The sequence below is a fragment of the Boeremia exigua genome, assembly GCF_020726555.1.
Source record: "Boeremia exigua strain MPI-SDFR-AT-0100 chromosome Unknown C7974scaffold_15, whole genome shotgun sequence".
NCBI lineage: Eukaryota > Fungi > Ascomycota > Dothideomycetes > Pleosporales > Didymellaceae > Boeremia > Boeremia exigua.
The window spans coordinates 187,715-206,414 of NW_025763532.1; the positions used below are offsets into that span (position 1 = coordinate 187,715).

General features: G+C 54.0%; 7 protein-coding genes across 7 annotated transcripts; 4 read left to right on the forward strand and 3 right to left on the reverse strand.

Annotated features, from left to right (window-relative positions):
* Positions 1-190: 190 nt before the first annotated feature.
* On the reverse strand, positions 191-3,736 carry C7974DRAFT_345959 (DNA mismatch repair protein MSH3). The gene is made up of 2 exons (XM_046139371.1): positions 404-3,736; positions 191-355 (listed from the first exon to the last, which is right to left on the reverse strand). The coding sequence occupies exons 1-2, from the start codon at positions 3,712-3,714 to the stop codon at positions 274-276; spliced, it is 3,393 nt and encodes a 1,130-aa protein (XP_045991282.1). The 5' UTR covers positions 3,715-3,736; the 3' UTR covers positions 191-273.
* Positions 3,737-4,448: 712 nt separating this feature from the next.
* C7974DRAFT_322824 (gamma-glutamyltranspeptidase-like protein) lies at positions 4,449-6,220 on the forward strand (the record flags this gene model as incomplete). The annotated part of the gene is made up of 2 exons (XM_046138872.1): positions 4,449-4,683; positions 4,734-6,220. The coding sequence occupies 2 exons, from the start codon at positions 4,449-4,451 to the stop codon at positions 6,218-6,220; spliced, it is 1,722 nt and encodes a 573-aa protein (XP_045991283.1).
* A 213-nt stretch (positions 6,221-6,433) lies between these two features.
* Positions 6,434-8,589, forward strand: C7974DRAFT_405521 (luciferase-like domain-containing protein). Its single transcript, XM_046143051.1, has one exon. It carries the CDS (start codon positions 6,808-6,810, stop codon positions 8,098-8,100), a length of 1,293 nt encoding a protein of 430 aa, XP_045991284.1. The 5' UTR covers positions 6,434-6,807; the 3' UTR covers positions 8,101-8,589.
* Position 8,590: 1 nt separating this feature from the next.
* C7974DRAFT_405523 (mitochondrial import protein Pam17-domain-containing protein) lies at positions 8,591-9,973 on the forward strand. The gene is made up of 2 exons (XM_046143052.1): positions 8,591-9,301; positions 9,376-9,973. The coding sequence occupies exons 1-2, from the start codon at positions 8,789-8,791 to the stop codon at positions 9,559-9,561; spliced, it is 699 nt and encodes a 232-aa protein (XP_045991285.1). The 5' UTR covers positions 8,591-8,788; the 3' UTR covers positions 9,562-9,973.
* Positions 9,974-12,155: 2,182 nt separating this feature from the next.
* On the reverse strand, positions 12,156-13,913 carry C7974DRAFT_369125 (FAD binding domain protein; the record flags this gene model as incomplete). Its single annotated transcript, XM_046139932.1, has 5 exons — positions 12,156-12,430; positions 12,505-12,713; positions 12,763-13,202; positions 13,259-13,726; positions 13,812-13,913. The coding sequence occupies 5 exons, from the start codon at positions 13,911-13,913 to the stop codon at positions 12,156-12,158; spliced, it is 1,494 nt and encodes a 497-aa protein (XP_045991286.1).
* A 628-nt stretch (positions 13,914-14,541) lies between these two features.
* C7974DRAFT_405526 (uncharacterized protein) lies at positions 14,542-15,708 on the forward strand. The gene has a single exon (XM_046143053.1). It carries the CDS (start codon positions 14,651-14,653, stop codon positions 15,674-15,676), a length of 1,026 nt encoding a protein of 341 aa, XP_045991287.1. The 5' UTR covers positions 14,542-14,650; the 3' UTR covers positions 15,677-15,708.
* Positions 15,709-16,429: 721 nt separating this feature from the next.
* On the reverse strand, positions 16,430-17,479 carry C7974DRAFT_77672 (heterokaryon incompatibility protein-domain-containing protein). Its single transcript, XM_046147256.1, has one exon. The coding sequence runs from the start codon at positions 17,341-17,343 to the stop codon at positions 16,639-16,641; it is 705 nt and encodes a 234-aa protein (XP_045991288.1). The 5' UTR covers positions 17,344-17,479; the 3' UTR covers positions 16,430-16,638.
* Positions 17,480-18,700: the final 1,221 nt, after the last annotated feature.

Sequence of the window (18,700 nt, forward strand, 5' to 3'; positions counted from 1 at the left end):
CAGATAATAGTACATTAATACCTGGGATATTAGTAGCTGACCAATGTCGGGATGTTCTCGGAACGGTATGGCGTGCTCGGCGGTGGGATTTGCGTAATGAGGCGCTGTTGTTGTTGGCTCGAATATCAGTATAACGACAGTATCGCGGAAAGACAGCTCAACAGACGGGTGTTCGGTCGTACGATTAAGTCCGAGATGTGGGTATTATTCTGTACCTCTAGCTACTATCCTCCTAGAATCGTCTGCTGATCTTGTTCATGAAGATGTGCGCGTTTACAGCTGTTCAATACCTTCGATGAGTTTGTCAAGGCTTCCTTCAGATGCACCTGCCATCAGACTCTTCATCACTCGCGATCTGTCCCAGTCAGTATGTGTACGATCAAGAAATCGGGTTACCACTTACAAGTTGCCTATCTTGTAGGCCGCCATGTCGTCCTCCAGCTCAGCACTCTTCACACCAGCAACATCGATCACCTTCTCCGGTACTTTGGCCAGCCGCGCGACGTTCAGTCCGTAAGAGCGATGACTCGTGCCTTCGGCAACCTCGTACAAGAAGACGAGCTCTCTACCACCGTCGCGTTCCTCAAACGACATGTGCACATTCTTCAATTCGTCCTTTGTGAACCGTGAATGAAGCTTCGACAGATGTTGGTAGTGCGTGATGAATAGCGTCAGACTCTGCAAGTCGCGAATCACGTAGTCAAGCACTGCCTCAGCGATAGCCACACCGTCAAAGGTACTGGTTCCACGACCAAGCTCGTCGAGGATAATGAGCGAACGTGGAGTCGCAGACTTGAGGATATCGGATGTCTCGTTGAGTTCGACCATGAAGGTCGATTCGCCCTTGAGCATGTTGTCGAACGCGCCCATGCGTGTGAACACCGCATCCAGCATACCGAGTCGTGCCTCGGTTGCTGGCACATACGACCCGATCTGTCCCATGATGGCAATGAGAGCAGCAGAACGTACATAGGAGGACTTGCCGCCCATATTAGGTCCTGTTACCAACAGAGCGCGCGTGGCAGAGTGTGAAAGGTGCAGGTCGTTCGGCACATAGGCGTCTAAAAGTAGCTGCTCGACCATAGGGTGTCGACCACCAGTGATGTTGAGTTCGATATCGTCTACGAAGGTGGGCTTCACGTAGCCAGGCTGGTTAGCAAGAATGGCCAGAGAGAAAAGCGCGTCAAGCGTCGCGATCGAATGAACGCAGTCGCGAAGCTCTTGATACTTTGCTGAGATGTCATCTAGTAGGCGCTTGAAAGCAGCGTCACATGCTGCAGCTAAGGACTCCTTGTACTGGTCACGCTCCTGACACATGCGCTTGACTTCTGGCGTGTGGAAGCGCAGGGTAGCCTTTGTTGCGGAGATCTGCTGCCACGATGCAGGGACCTTCTTTTCTTGCGGAGACTTGCGCTTGACTTCGATGAGGTACTCGATGCCAGCGACAGTGACGTAATCGACTTTACTCGTGCCAAGTTTCGCAGCGGCTTCCGCGCGGTGTGTGTTCAGATCGTCCTCGACTGAGGCAATGCTGAGCTTCAAATCGTTGATGTCTTCTGCTTCGTGCTCCTCCTGGAAGAATCCATACTTATCATCCGCTTTGGCAGCACTGGCATTGATCTTCTCGAGGAAGGTGTTCAGATCATCGTAGATCTTAGGAATGTTCGATACGGCTTCACTGAGCAGATGTGATTTGAAGCCGCTTTGCTCGGGCGACTTCACCTGCAGATACTGGCCAGAAATGTCTTGGAGTGTTTGCAGCGCAGCCAGCAGCTCTGGTCGCGTGCACTTTTTGTAATATATCCTGATCAGAACCTTCTCAAGATCCGTCCTGATCCTGCTCAGAAGGAACTTCAGCTTGTCGAAAGGTATGGTATTTTCACCGTTCTTCAGCTCTTCCACTGCTGCAATGCGTTCTTCAAGGCGCTCCTTGTCGATGAGAGGTCGTCCGATCCACTTCCTGAGAAGACGCTGCCCGAAACGAGTCTTAGTCCTATCCATCGTCCAGAACAGGCTGCCTTTGGCAGTGTAGTCGGTCTGATTCTGGTAGATCTCGAGACTCGAAAGCGTATTGCCGTTCATAAGCATGTATGATCTCGCGCTGAATGGTTGAAAATACTTGGTCAGGTCGAAGACATGCTCCAGCCCGTATTCGCTCAGATGCGTGATCATCGCTGACAAGCATATGGTGACATGTTCTGACAGTTGGTGCACTTTGTCAAGGATGGCACCTTGGCTTGATGAGCCTCCTTCCTGGCTAGACTTCATCTTGTCGGCGTAGAAGTTGGAGATGTGACCGTAAGCCTGTGCAGCCATCGTCTTGGGCTTCTCCACCCTCTCGACCCGCGAGCGATCTCCAAAGACATTGGTTTTGCTTGCGGACAGATGCTGTATGAGCTTGTCGGTTGCCTTGGACAAGTCGCCGACGACCAGAAATTCTGCAGGTGCGATATGGAGTAGCCGCGTTTCGATCTCGCTTCGCATGAAGCCGTCCTCGAAGTCGTCGTAGATAATGTCACCAGTTGCGGGCTGCACGGCGATCAGGCCAACCTGCACCTTCTCGTCTGTGCCCCATCCATTGGCATTGGTTTCGGTGATGCAGAGGAGGTAGCCTGTGGCTTGCGCGCCCGGCGCTGTGTTTCCATTCCCGGCCTCCAACCCTTCAACGTCGTCAACATAAGTTCCTTTTGTGTACAGATTCGTCAGCTTCCGAACAAAGGGCGTGTTCCTATTGTCTCCAGCAGCTTTGAGTGCTGCAGTCTCGATCTGCCGCACCACACCGACCTTGTGGTTTGCCTTGACGAGTCGCTTAACGTGGACTTGCAGTCGATGCACCGGGAAGCTCGCCGACGCGAATTTGTCCAGATGTGCCTCGGATGGGTGCTCGTCGTATCTGAACTTGCCCGGTATGCAAACGACGCCCAGCTCCTTGGATGCTGTCCTCGCGTCCTCGCCAAAGAACTTGAACTTGTATCCGACTTCCATGACGATGATGGTATCGAGGTGCTTCCGCTTGATCTCCAAGTATTGCTTCTCCATTGGGGTCAACTTGGAGGCTGATTTCTTCGCTGCCACACCCTTCTTCCCTTTGGCAGGCTTCGGCGCGTCTTCCTCCTCGTCCTCCTCAGCGCCTTCGCCGTCGCCATTTGCCTCATCCTCTGCCAGGATCTTGTTGCGCCTGCGAAGCTCCGCGAAGCTGTCTGGACGCCCGAGCTTCTTGACGAACTTGGCGTGGAGGCGCTCCCTCTCGTGTTGAGTTGCTGCGGCATCGTCTTCGGCGACCGCTTCGTTCTCGTCACGCTGGGCAGGCGGCGACGAGAACAGGAACTTGGAGGTCCGGTCTGTGAGCTTCACGGGCTTGGGTGTGTTCAGGCTAGCTGCAGTCGCCTGGCCGAGCGAAGGGCGCGCCTCCTCGCTCTCGGAGACTCGCAATCGCTTCGGCGGCTCGCCATCCTCGCCAGACGCAGGCCCTGTGCGCTTCTTGCCCAGTACTGAGCGCCCTAACGGCAGAGATTCTTCGTCGTCATCGCTATGAGCCGCATCGTTGGCGGCAGGCGGCGGAGGTTGCGGAGACGCTTTCGGTGGAGCTTTGGGCGGTGCTTTGGGCGGTGCTTTGGGGGTTTGAGACGGCTTTGGTGTGAAGAAGCTCGAGATGGACGGCTGCTTCGTCTTCTGGGAGGCACTCGAAGCGGGCTGGCTGCTTTTGGGCGCCATTGAGTAATGTGGTGGATTAGTGACGCGGGTGCGGTCGCGCAACGCGTCAACGCGTCGGTGTTCACGGTGTCACGATCTGCGCAACTTCACACTCGACGAGCCACTTCCCAGCCACCATCAACCCCATTGTGCATGCTCAGATCGCAGACAAGCAACAGTTGTTTGGCATGCGATTGACTCTGCGCATCAGAGCGCGACCATACAGCCTATCTCCAGGCTATGACGGGGCGGCGCTGAATGCATCTCCAGGCTCGTTGCCACCGTCAGCACCAGTCGCACCAGAACCAAGTATTCCTCTCACGAGCAGAACCACAAAGTAATGCAAGGCTCTCCAGCCACACAGTAGAACTGGATAGTGACAGCCGTAAACGAGTGTCCGCCTTGCCTATCTCTTATCGACGGACGTCCCCATCCGTTATCGCCTGGCCGAATACACGCGCTCGATAAATGCTGCACAATTTCCGCGCGGCCAGCATGTCGTTATCCTTACTACTATTGCGTACGTGGAGCTCCGATCTACAGCCTCCGAGAGCGGCCGCTTCTTGCAGCTTCCTCAATGGTGTAAGCTTCTTACCGAAACGGTAAAGGTAGTGATCGTCATCGTGGTACGGCAAGTAATAGGCCCGGCTGTATCGCGGATTTAAAGTGAAAGACTACCCAGCGTCATGGCTCCAATGCTTGTAGAGCTTGTAGCTTCCTTCTATCGCGACAATTTCAACATGGCGCCGGGTGCAATGCTGTCGCGCTGCTTGACTGGGCTGCTGACCCTGCAGTCGGTGCTCGCGAACCCAGTGCCTTCAGGCTACCCAACACCACCAATCGTCAGAGATGGCGAACTGGGCGCCGTGGCTTCGGAGAGCGACATTTGCAGCCACATTGGCGTGGAGTTGCTGAAGCAGGGTGGCAATGCCGCAGATGCGCTAGTTGGCACTGTAGCTTGCGTGGGAGTGGTTGGCATGTACCATTCTGGTATGATCACGAACGCACGACATGAAATACTGAATACTCACAGCTGGCAGGTATTGGAGGCGGAGGCTTCATGCTTGTCCGAGCACCCAATGGCACCTATGAGTTCATCGACTTTCGCGAAACAGCACCCGCTGCAGCATTCGAGGACATGTACAAAGACAACGAGGCCGCCAGTCTCACCGGCGGGCTGGCTTCTGGTGTGCCTGGCGAGCTACGCGGTCTGCAGTACCTTCACGAGAACTACGGCAAGCTCCCCTGGGCGACGGTCCTCACGCCAGCTGTCAAGGTTGCGCGCGAAGGATGGCGCGTCAACGAGGATCTGGTCAGCTACATCGTTTCTGCGACTGCGAGCATGAATGCAACCACAAACTTCTTGCTCAACGATGTGGAGTGGGCTATTGACTTTGCGCCCAAGGGCCGCATCGTTCAGCTGAACGAGACCATCACCCGGAAGCGTTACGCAGACACTCTGGAGACCATTGCCCACGAGGGTCCCGATGCCTTCTACGAAGGTCCGCTGGCTGAAGCCATGATCAACGCTCTCCAAGCCAGGAACGGCACCATGACCCTCGATGATCTCAAAAACTACACCGTCGCCCTCCGCAAGCCCTCGACCATCACATACCACGACTACAAGCTCACCGCATGCAGCGCCCCCAGCGGTGGCGAGGTCGCCCTGGCCATCCTGAAGATTGTCGAAGGCTACTCGGGCTTCGGCAACCCAGCTGCCATCAACCTGACCACCCACCGCCTCGACGAAGCCATGAAATTCGCCTACGGTATGCGCGCCGAGCTCGGCGACCCCCTATACCTCGAGGGCATCGACGAATACCAGGAGGACATGATCTCGGCCGCGACCGCCGCCGAAATCCGCTCCAAGATCAGCGACACGCAGACCTTCAACGTCTCATACTACGACCCCAAGGGCCTCGAGTCGCTCGAGACACCGGGCACCTCGCACATCGTGGCCGCTGACAAATCCGGCCTCGCCATCACGCTCACGACCACCGTCAACCTACTCTTCGGCTCCAAGCTCGTCGTCCCGGAGACGGGCGTCATCATGAACAACGAAATGAACGACTTCTCCATCCCCAACACCACCAACGCATTTGGCTACATCCCCAGCCCAGCCAACTTCATCCGCCCGGGCAAGCGCCCGCTGTCCTCCATCTCGCCCGTGATTGTCGAGCACGCCAACGCCTCCCTCGCAGACGCCTTCTACGTCGCCATCGGCGCCGCGGGCGGGAGCCGCATCATCACCTCCACGGCGCAGAACCTGATCCACATCCTCGACGGCAAGTTGTCGACGGCCGACGCGCTCGCGCAGCCGCGCATCCACGACCAGCTCGTGCCCGCGCAGATCTCGTTCGAGCGCACTTTCAACAACGGCACCACCGCGTTTCTGAAGGGGCTCGGTGCGAATGTGACATGGGCGGCGGCGGGGAGTACGGCGCAGGGTCTCAGGCGGCTGGGCAACGGCACGTTCGAGGCGGCGGGCGAGCCGCGGCAGGTTAATAGCGGGGGGTTTGCGGTGTAGTGCGGTGCGTAGTAGAGTAGAGTACTGTATGGCTTCTAGGAATAATGATACATCATACCATAACAAAACATCCTATCCCGTCCCATCCCATCCCGTATATTATCTGCCAGTGTCGGTGCCGTGGACTGGGTCCCGCATCCCGCCATCCACCCCTCCCATCACGCAATCCGCCCACCCGGCCCTGCCCAAACACCACCACCCCCTCGCTCCGTTCTTATTAGTATGTAAGACTATTTTATAGTAAACCCGCTTTCTGACATCACCCGTGTCGATCCCAAACCCGCGCGCACTATACTTGTAGTACACACGCGGCGACCCCGCAGACAGCACGCCATCCATCACTGCTATGGCGCGTCAGCGCGCGCCGCGGGCTTACTCTTGTGCAATCGCTCACCATCGCGGCGGAGGGGCTCTGGGGGGTGGGAGATTGGTTAGGGGATTGTAGGGAGGGAGGGGGTATGTAGGGGCTATGTAGGGAGGGGGATATAAAGAGGGGGGTTGCTCGGGGAAGTGTAGAGATTGAAGTGTAGAATTTGAAGTTCGAAGTTTGAAGTTTGAAGTGCAGACTGAATACATCTGGATTGAGAATGGCAGCTAATGGACACGCGGATGGAAGCGCAACGGAGGAGGTGTTTACGCCGCCGACGCCGCATGAGTTGAATACGGATCCGGGGCGCGTTGCGTTTGCGTATGTGCCTTTCTTCTCCCCTTTCCGCCCCCCCCCCCCCTCGTGGTCGACGCCCCTAACGCATCGCAGCTACTGGGTCCCCAACGTCTCCGGCGGGCTGGTAATCTCCAAGATCCCACAGCGCACGTCCTGGGACCTCGCGTCCAACGTACGCTACGCGCAAACCGCCGAAGCCGTCGGCTTCGAGTACGCGCTCACGCAGATCCGCTTCACGGCGTCCTACGGCGCCGCCAACCAGCACGAATCCGTGACCTTCTCGCAAGCGCTGCTGCACCGCACCGAGCGGCTGAAGCTCATCGCCGCGATCCTGCCCGGGCCCTGGAACCCCACCGTGGCGGCGAAGCAGATTGCTAGTATTGACCACTACACGCAGGGACGTATTGTGGTGAACATCGTGTCCGGGTGGTTCAAGGGCGAGTTCACGGCGGTCGGGCAGTGGTGGCTGGAGCACGCGGAGCGGTACCGGCGCAGCCGCGAGTTCATCGAGGCGCTGCGGGGGATCTGGACGGCGGGCGACGGCGGGTTCACGTACGGGGGCGACTTCTACCAGTACCGGGGTTACCGGCTGAGTCCGCAGCCGCTGAGGTGGGAGGGCCGGCCGCACCCGGAGATTTTCCAGGGCGGGAATAGCGATGATGCGCGCGATAATGGGGCGCAGGTCAGTGATTGGTATTTCATGAATGGGAATGATCTCGAGGGCTTCCGGGCGCAGATTCTGGATGTCAAGGAAAGGGCGAGGAAGGTGGGGCGCGAGCAGCATGTGAGGTTTGCGGTGAATTCGTTTGTGATTCTGAGGGAGACGGAGGAGGAGGCGATCCAGGTGCTGAAGGAGATCCAGGGCAAGGCTGACACGGAGGCTGTCGAGGCGTTCCGTGACGCGGTGCAGCAGGCGGGTGCCAGCACGGGGAACAAGAAGGGGATGTGGGCGGACTCGAAGGTGGAGGATCTGGTGCAGTACAACGACGGGTTCAAGACGAAGCTGATTGGAACGAAGGAGCAGATTGCCGATCGCATTCTGCTGCTGAAGAGCCTGGGTGTCAATCTGGTGCTGTCGGCGTTCCTGCACTACGAGGACGACATCGAGGCGTACGGGCGAGAAGTGCTGCCGCTGGTGAGGAAACTGGAGGCGGAAGGCCGAGGCAAGGACGCCGAAGACGAGATCCGGAGAACTGGCGATATCTACCGAAAGTAGAGTGTAGTATGGATTTTGATATATAGTGCCGCGCAAAGTTGGTCAACTCTCATTCACGGGCCAGCCAGCTTTCCACTCGTCCTCTGGAATAGTGGTTCGTGACTTGCGGCATCAGGGCATCGTTGATGGTGTCGAGGTTCTGCTGCTGCTGGGGCAATTTGCCTTTATTTGTAGGTGCCTTCTGCTCGGCACCTCTCGAGCCTGCCCACATGTTCCCAGCGGGTGCGGCAGCGGCGGATGGCCATTTCTCCTTCACGATGCGGCCACAGCTCAGCAGCGAGCCGCACATGGTGTGAGATGTGGGGAATGCAAGTTCGTATTGTCAAGGTCTCGCATGTACACAGATACAAGCCCAGTAACAACAACGATATGGTGTGGTGTAGGAGCGCAGGAGTGGAGCACCAATATCTGGTCTTCTGATGCTGGTGCTGAGTAAGGAAGCGAGGTATGACGTCGAGCACGAAGATCAAAATCGAAACTCTGCGTGTGCCCAGCAGCCTGTGCAAATCAAACACACGAATTCCTTCATGTGACCGCTTCGCCAAACCTTGAAGGTGATCTGCGCATCCAGGATCCGACGTTGCGTCGCGTGAGGCGGGCATCGTACATCGCGCCAAGACCAGAAGCTTAGCTCCGAGCAGCTCGGTGAATTCGACCACACCCATCACACCCGCGTCCACACGCAACAATGCTCGCAAGAAGCGCCCTCTGCCCCGCGCGGGCCTTCGCCAACCGGCACCCGCCCGCGATCCTCGCGCCGTGCTCGACGTCCGCGCCCTTCTCCACATGCACACGGCCCAGCAAGCCGCAATCGCAAACACCCTTCTTCACACAACGCGCCCTCGCCCGGCCCGCCGTCCGCAATGCCTCGACCTCGCCCGCCGCCCCCAGCGCCTCGTCGGCCCCCGCCTCGGCCGCGCTCACATGGAACGACTTCTTCGCGCTGCGCCGCACGCGCCGGCGCATCGGCCAGGCGTGCTCGGGCGCCAGCGCCATCGGCGTGACGTACTACGGGCTCACGTTCATGATCAACAACGGCTACGACGCCGTGCTGTCGGAGCAGCTGGGCGGCTTCGACCCGATGATGCTGATGGGCCTGAGCACGCTGGGCATGCTGGCCGCGGGCTGGCTGATTGGGCCGATTCCGGGCAACCAGGTGTTCAACCTGGCGTACCGGGGCGTGCTGACCGAGTTCACGAGGGTGCGTCTATTCACGTGGGGCTGCGATTGCGGTGCAATTGCGATTGTGGACGAGTAGAGACTGACGCCAAGCAGAAAGACTCCGCCTTCTTCAACCGCATCAAGCGCCACCGCGTCGACCCGTCCGTGTCCTCCCTCGCCAACCCGCCGCCCGACTACTACGGCGAGAAGATCGGCAGCGTGGCCGGCTACCGCCGCTGGTTGAAGGACCAGCGCGCGTTCAACCTGAAGACGGGGCGCCACCAGCGCGGCCAGATCTAGACATGCTTGTGTCGAGTCTGCGCGTACAGTTGGCCAGCACGTACATCTAGCTGCCGTTGCAGCTCCCGCACGCAGACATCCAGTCTTCCCGCACCCACCCTGCGGCCCGCGGCGTGCAGCCGTCTTTTCTGGTGTAAAATCGTAGCGTTCGAGTGCCGGGTTTGGGCGTTGTATTAGTACTTGTAACACGCAAGCGATCCTCTTCCCTCACGGGGCGCAATTCTGTTCTCTGTTTGTGCGTGCCGTGAGACCGACGAGAGTGTTGTATACTGTAGCGATGTTACTAGGAGGAATGTGGAGAGACGAAGAAACTGGCAGTAGACTGGTGAGGTTGATCTGAGCGTCACGATTGAATGCAGAGTGTCCCGAATCGAAGGCTATGTATATACACCAACTCGAGCCTGTTCCCGTGATGTCCACAGCGCGTGAAGCCACTTGTCCAGCCCTACCGCTCCCAACTCTCACGCACGCTGCCAACAGCACTCCGGTCTTGGTACCATGCCCAATCACGATGCGTTATCAAGAGCTCGGGGTTAATGATAGACAGGCTGAACATGGAGATCTTCTTCGCTAGCTTCCGTGTTTGGGGGCCAAAGGCGTTGCACTGCAATCTCTAGCGTACAAGAGCCTCTCTAGCGCCACTTAGAAACGGCAATACTGGTGCTTATTACACAAAACCACACTCCCCTTCAGTCCTTGCACTGCAATCTTTAGCGTGCAACGGCCTCTACAGAGCGTTTACAGTATATGCGCCCCAAAGTCTAGATACTCAGCCTCCTTCACACTCACCACGTCCCGCGGATGTGTGGTCCTTCATGCATGCTTGCACTGCACTGCAATCTTTAGCGTATAACAGCCATTCCGCCTGCTTCAGCCTTGCCAAATACATGGCAATTCTTAGGACACAGCAGCGAATGCAATATGACAACGCTTTGGCTTGATACAGCGCGGTGGCACAAGGTGCGAGTGCCTGTGGATAAGGTGCGGTCTTGCGTTTGCGTAGAGCCGCTCTAAGGCGACTCGTAGACAGTGTAGTGTGTTCCGGATCAGAACATGTGGTGTGAGACGCTCTGCTTTGCATCTGCGGTAACTAGAAAAGGTGCGAAGTGCATGGGCACGTTTGTTAGGTATGTCAGGTTTGTTAATTGACGATTTATACTGCCGTACGGCTCCCGAGGTCGTAAGATATTAACACAGCAGAAGGTGATTGTGCAAGTGACGTCAGCGGATAAGCTGCACTGCAATCTCTAGTGCGTTAGAGCACGTGTGGTGTTACACGTCTTTGCTTTAGCATCATGTGGCACTGAGAAGAGCTGTGGGTGACTGTGAAGCCTGCAGACGAGGTACAGTTCATTTACAAGTAATCAGTTCAGGTACGGTAGAGCTGGCCAACGAGAATGACTGAACGGGATGATTTGGACCGAGAGCCATACACCACTCTGCGTCTGTGATGACTAGGGCAAGGCTGGTGTGGTGTACCTAGGCAGTCGTTGGATATCCCCAACCAACGATGTGCACTGCCGTATGGATCCATAGCGTTACTAATTATGGTAGGTGGCCGTGCACGCATGCATGAACAGGTGGGCAGTGTTTGGATTCTCAGCCTTTTTGCACTGCAATCGCTAGCGTGCAACAGCGAATCTACGAAGGGGCTCGTTTCTTTTGGCCGATCAGCGAGCGCATACAATTTAGTGCTACTTTGGTGAGATCCTCACTAAAACCAACGCCAAAACGTGAGCTTCTTTCTACTGCACAGGCTACTATATATGATAAATAATTTTATAGAGCTAAAGTATAGTAGTGCTACCTCTATTTTACTTTATAAAGTACTTTTAATAAGGTGCAGGGTACCTGTTCTGTTGTGGAGTTGCTGCAAGTGCATTTCTTACCTTATTTTGGTGAGGCTTTGGATTGGTGATCGGCCAAAAAAAACGAGCTCCTTCGTAGCGCCGCCTGGAAGCCTGCCAGTCACCCCGCAATCCAGCATCAGATCTTCCGCTGTCTCGATGTAGCATTCCTACGATGCGGCCGCGTCAGCCAACAAGCAAGAGCTGTAACCAGCTCGCTCCAAGAATCCACAAAGGCACATGTCCCAGGAACAAAATGCCCTAGGTTTCCAGCAATGCAAGCACTTTGTTCTGGCGAGTACGAAGTACCTACAGTGCCTACTTAGGTATACATCGTAGGCTCGCAATGCAGCCTCCTGAAGTAGCAGAGCTTCGAAGCTGTATTTTTCTCTTGCTTGAGCACTGCTACTATATTACTACCTGCCTTGCTTTTGCGTGGAAGAGTGTTGAACATGCGTCATCAAGAACTCTGGACCGATAGGCAGAATAACTATCTAACCTGTCTTCGGTACACAGGTAGCCTTCTTGCCCTCATGGCAGTAGAGAAAAGATGAGCTCCGTGTGTACTGCAATCTGTAGTGCAGCACTCCCTGTTTTAGTAAGCAACAAGTCTACTACTCTCCTCTTTCTCTAAAGCAGCAGTCTAGGCCTTCTGTTGGGAAATAATGCGTAAATTACACTGTAGTATCTAGTGTAAAATAGCCCTTATGATAAGTCTGCCCTACTAATAGCCTATAAGCACAGTATTTACTGAACCTTGAAGTAACCTGTGCAGAGACCGTTAGAAGTAAAGATACCTGCTGGATCAACACTAGACTGGATCCTTCTCAGCCTCTCAAGATTCTCGGTTGGGAAGCGTCCAAGAGGATCCTGCGTTCTCATGGCGTAGTTGATGTAAAGATAAGGATGGTACAGCCCTGCATCTTCAGCAGCAGCTGTGGCTTTTTCAATCCACCCCTCCGCGGCAGCGTAGACAGCGTCGTCGTCCTCAGCATTAAGCCACGTAAGAATTAGGAGGCTTACTAATTTCAAAAAGCGTTAGTGATTGCGCGGCGGTAGACCGACAGGAAGGACCGGGGGAAACACGTATGCTTACCAGTAAACGGGCGGTCGGCTTCAACAGCAACAGGGTTACCTCCACGCGCTTTCATCGCTGCAACAGAGCCTTGAAAGAAAGGCTGGTTCACTGTGGTGGCTGAAAACCCTTCGACACCTTCAACGCCGCGAGCAGCCGCCCTGAAAACCTCAAGGATGCGACGTTCCAGCTCCGCAGACGGGTAATGGGAAATAGACGCGAAAATGTTCCTGGAAACTGAAGTCAGCAGATAGAATGGAAACATATGGACGTGTATACCTTCTAGGCCAAGGAGTGGCACCAGCAGCCTCGATAGAGAAATTGCTGAAGGAGTCGAGACGCAGGGAAGAAGACTCGTGTGGCACGGCGTTCAGACGCTCAAACACAGCAGGGTTCTCAGCAGGGAGGCTGTGGCCTTGGTTGACAATCCAGCCAAATTCGCCAGTTTCTGCAGAGTACGTGTAGGTAGACCAAAATGCCATGTCAAGGTCAGCGGAGGAGCCTTCGGTGGTCAGGTGATGAAGCTCATCGAGAAGGGCCTCAGTCTGGTCATCAGAGTACGTCTTCGCTCCTCCCCAAGACAAACCCTGCTCAAATGCACGAACAGTGAAGTACGTAACGATGCCGAAGTTGTTGCCTCCTCCGCCTCGAAGCGCCCAATAAAGATCGGGGTTCTCTGTTTCGCTGACCGTGACAATAGAAGAGTTGGCGAGAACCATCTGTTACAACAATTTCAGTATGTCATAGCGTACTTCTTGAATCGAAGGTCGCTTACCTCGTACTCAAAGACATTGTCCATGGCCAAGCCGTATCTGGGTGAGAAGTTGGAAAGACCGCCGCCCAGGGTAAACCCAGCGACACCAACAGAGTCGACTCTTCCGCCGAGAAACATCAAACCCTCACTCTCAGCAGCTCTGTAGGAGGAAACCAGAACGTGGCCGGTACCAAGACGAATACGTGAGCGGTCAGCCGAGGGTTCAACGTCGCGAATCTGACGCAGATCAATTGTTACACCACCATCAGAGTTGGCGTCATTGCGCTCTCGAGTGTGACCGCCCGACCTGATGGCAAATTTACAGGAAGTTTGCACCAGAGTCTTCAAGACGGATGCAACTTCTTCGGTACCAGTTGGCTCAACACGGCAGGCGGGGACGACCTCGGCCTGTTTGGAATCCCAGAAAGTAGCATTGTCGTTGGCTGGGTAGTGGAGCCGTGATCCAAAACTTTGGGCGAGAATCTCACACTGCAATCTCGGGTTAGATTATGATACTGTTCAATTTTGCGGGTGAATGAAGTGATGAATCAAGATAAGAAGGGGTGTAACTGACTGCCTTTGCACACTCCGGGCTAGGAGCATTATCTTGCGCTACCACTGGCGATGCCAGAAGGCCGAGTAGAGCTAGAAAGCTGGATCCGTGACAGAGATACATGTTGGGTTTCGCGAGATGGTTGAAATGGGAAATTGAGCTCTTTGAGATGATCAGTGTCCATTGTGCTCTTCGAGTGGATGTTATATACATACTCGATGATATGCGTAGATATGGACTCATGGATGTTGCCAAGTGGCCATGCCTGAGTCCGAGTCCGCCCGCGACCACTTCATCACAGGTACACCTTAGGACATGTTCGACCTGTTTGACACTAGTCGATGCTCAGGTTCAATATATTGTGAATCGATTACAAGTGTCTTGTGACCTAGAAGCAAAGGAATTCCCTTGTAAGTTAGCTTGATAATTGCAAGCTCGGTACACGGCTTCGAATGAGAGTTCAGCAATGTAGACAGAGCAGCGCCGTGGAACTGACGAACTGATGCCGAAGAGAACCAGAATAGAAAAAGCAATTACGCTCAGCCAATCTCTTTTGCTCCGAATTATGCGTAATCAGTCGGTGTAGATTGCTTTAATCCCAACGATCTGAACACTTGATAGCTGTGGCTGCAACTGGATGACACGGAGTTAACGTAGTGTGTACGCACTGACTACTGGCAGAGTGCATCATTCTTGGCACGTGGAAAACAAGATAGAGTGGCCAAACAAGACGCCGGTAATTCAACCGCTTGACCCTCTGCTCCACAAGAAGCACGTGTGCGAATGCGGCTGAGTAAACCTGGCGCAGTACCCTACTACATAAACCTCTAGAGTTGGGAAAGGATTGTGCATCCACGCACATGCAAGATAAGCATCCCTCTCAGATGGCTCAATTACCCTCATTTCTTTCAGCCTCCTTCATCTTTCTTTACCTAATCATCTGTCTTACAGCTGCCGACCCTGGTTCCCACTCGTCCATTCATACCCAGAAGATTTACCAGTTTCCAAATGGCACATGGGTGGAAAACATCGCCGTGCGCCGTAACGGGAATCTACTCGTTACTCACGTCAATGCGCCTCAGCTCTGGGAGATCCATGACCCGTCGTTATCTCTCAGGCAAAACCCACAAGAAAACACCACCGCTAGTTTGATCCATACCTTTGGTAGTGCAGAGTTTTTGACAGGTATCACCGAGATGGAGCCGGATGTTTTCATCGTTGGCTCTCCGAAAACTCTCTGGCGTGTGGACTATCGCAGAGCTACGCGCGGAGGACGACCAAGTATCACCAAGATCACCACTGTGCTCGGCGCCCTTAACATGAATGGTATGACCACGTTGGACGTCGCCAAGGGGCTAGTGCTCACTGCTGACTCCATGCTCGGTGTTATATGGAGAGTCAACGTCCGTACTGGCGAGAGCAGCATCGTCCTGGAGGATGAGCGTACCATGACTGCTGATACCTCTCTTGGGCCGCTTGTTGGTGTCAATGGGGTTAAGATCCATGAAGATTACGTCTATTACAACAACGCCCCGCAACGACTGTACTGCCGCGTCAAAATCAACCGTAATACCGGTACTGCAGTCGGTCCTTACGAACTCATCTCGGACGACACAATGGCTGATGACTTTGTTCTTGACCGCTCTGGCGTTGGCTATCTCGCAGGCCTCATAGACAATGTTGTCACCCTGGTTCATCCAAATGGGACGCATCGTGTCATTGCAGGCGCTCAGAACTCCACCGAGTTCGCCATGGCAACAGCAGCTGCTTTTGGACGAACCAGACTAGATCACAAGGTCTTGTACGTAACAACGGGAGGTGCACTTGGGACACCTGTCACGGAGACCGGCTTTGAAGGTGGGAAGATTGTGGCTATCAAGCTTTAACTATGTCAATAGTATCATTACCGCTGAAACACTTAAACTGATATTCTACGAGATGTTTAGATATAGCTGAATGAAACTCAGAACTAGCACACCATGACAGGATGTATTTCACATATATGTGCGAAGATCAATCTGAAGACTATTCAAGCCTACTTCTAAAGTCTTGGGCTACAGTCCCTTACTCAGCGATACATGCAGAAGGATTTAAATTAGGCAGCAGATCTTACTTAGATATGGCCAGAAGCCAATAGGACTCCCATTTATCACTGCTGTTTGCTTTGAAACCACACTTGCGCAGCTATCGCATGCTCGTCGAGTCCCTCATGTCAAAGGGCGGTACACGTGCCTTACATTCGCCACCCTCCATAACATACTCAGAATACGCTACTAGCTCAGAAACTTGAAGCTGCGTCTTTATTCCAAAGTGCATTGCTGCGTCTTGGTTCTGGAAATAAAGCAAAACTCGTGGCTTCACGAGATTACCTCTCCGCGAGGTCTGAAAGGCAAGAATATCCTTTCTCTGCTGCTTCCACCTTTGCGCCATGTCGCTTCCGCTGCAAATCCAACACGCACAAAAAGTCTCATTTCAGTCGTGATATCTTGGAAATGAGTACGTTCGACCCTATCGGTCATTGATACCGTGGTGAGATCTCCGAACCGAGCAAACCGTCCATCATTTGTGGAGATATCCTGGAGCCGGATAGCCAATCTATTGTCTTCTTCATCCACTATCTTGCAGCCTAAGATAGCTACTAGCTTCCTGTTCTGTTGTGTTCGTACTGGTAATGATAGATGCTTCGAAGCCCCTTGGTGAATCCTTCCACGACAGGAAAGTCTGCACGCACAATGTTATGCGAGTCTTTGAAAGCAGCTGGGGCGAGTGCTAAGAGACCAAATGTATTGTTCTCACCGTAGAGCCTCGAAGATTTGCCAGTTGCCCAGGCAAAAATACTGGTGTCATCTTAGTGCTGCAGAATCTCAAGTTGCAACCTACGGAACGCGGCGTGAAGGCGCTCACCGTACAAAAGAGGCATTTGAATATCGAATATACCAAAAAGACAATAAGCAAGGTCTTCTTCCTTACTTGTCTCCCTCTTCGAAGCCCAGGACATCCGCTGAGCGATGCTCGCCTCTTCAAGATCTCTACCCATTAGAAAATCTTGTGGTATCCTGGTGATTTTTGAGAGAGTAAGAGCGAGATCTTTCTTATTCCCGATGGGTTGCCAGTCCTGGTTGAAGAATCTGACGTCTTGCGGCGCTATCAATTCTTGCAAAGTCCAGCCTCGGAGAAACCATCGAGATGCCGCCAAATCGTCGCCCACCCCAATATCCGCCAGGTAGACATAGCAGACTTTAGACTTCTGGTACCAATGAAACATCGAATTTATAGCTTCGCTAAGTTCAGAGTGGTTTGGCTGGTTGATGCAGCAGGTGTCGATCCATAGGTACTTGATGCCATCTTTGCGCGCTTGCTCTCTACAGCCGATCAATTTGGCGGAAGCTTCGTGCTTGTGCTCGATAGGAACCGGCACTGGCAGGGTCGTGCGGCTGATGTCTTCGTAGCTGATCTCGTTGCTACCCCACACATGAGAGAGGGTCGCGTAATCATCGTCCGGCAGGCTATGGAACTCTTTAAACTGAAGTGTTTCGACGCACAGAACCCGCATGTTGTTTCAGAGTACGACAATAGAGGTATTTCTTATCGAGGAAGATATAGGTTCAAGAGTATAGCTTAGAGCGTCTGGGTATGTCGAAGGCGAGGGTCAATAGTTTGGGATAAGTGGTTAATTGCGTAGAGTGTACTTCTTATCCGTGGAAAATTCTGTGCTTACGTGAATATGCGTTGTCAAAAGAGCTTCAAGGCAGATTCAGATGCACATTGCCCCTTCTGTATTCTCTACTAAATGCGGTTCTCATCATTGGCCGGTCTTGAGGCGCAGCGGAGGGCAACTGCATTAGCTCGCATTTTGCACTGCAATCTCTAGCGCGCAAGAGCCGCGACAGAGCGTGTAATTGGACCCGCGAGACCACCCTTACGTCCACCAAAGCCACACACTTTTGCCTTTTTCTGGTGAGCGTACGTTTGCCTTCTTGCACCAATACAGGTAAGCTTCATACTAGTCCAGGCGCAGCTTCGTGCCGTTCGTTGATTTTTTAGAGAAGAGGCGTAGACTGCATAGGATTCTTGGACTTGTAGTCTCTGTGTACCTAGGTAGACAGTGAAGGCCGGTGCGCGCTAGAGATTGCAGTGCAACCACGATCGAGCGACAAAACACAGAGCCGCATATGGGGACCGCGCATATGTATACAATCAGTCTCTAGAGTGCGGGAGCATCGATAGGCACTGCTGTAGCACTACACGGTGCAAGAGAAAACGCCGGTGTGAATAGTGAACGACTAGGTGTTAAGGTTGCTGCTAGCTCAACCGGTATGCTCAATCTCACGCAGACTAAGGCTCTTGCGCGCTAGAGATTGCAGTGCAACAGGAGGACCATGTGGCTTGGCATTCTTCCCCTTAGCACGCTTCAATGAACGAATTACGAGGTACAGTCTAAAAGTGCCATTATACATATACCAACACGTGTATTCGATCCCACACAGTCTCAAGACTTCTCCGATCCGTGAAGAGCAGCATACATCCTGCAGTGAGTCTTAGACTCTCGTCTCCACTATAGGATCCCAACCCGAGATGGGTACCTACGCTGCTGTTGCACGCTAAAGGTTGCAGTGCAATGAGCCGGCAACGGGACCTATGCAACCGCACACTGCATACACGAGATGTGCACTGCAATCTCTAGCGCACAATAGCCTCTACACTGCCCATGCCAGTACAGGGAGTGCACTAGATACTCACCGGACCCGCAAGGCTACCCGGTCTGCCTAGCCCATACGCCCGTTTTCCTGAGGACTGCACAGGCCTGGAGGTCCTGTAATGTATCACTTATCTAAGCCGTGCGTGAATAACCGTGTCCGTCGTCCACACCCAAGAACAGTGTGGTACTAGAGAGTACACATACATCTAGA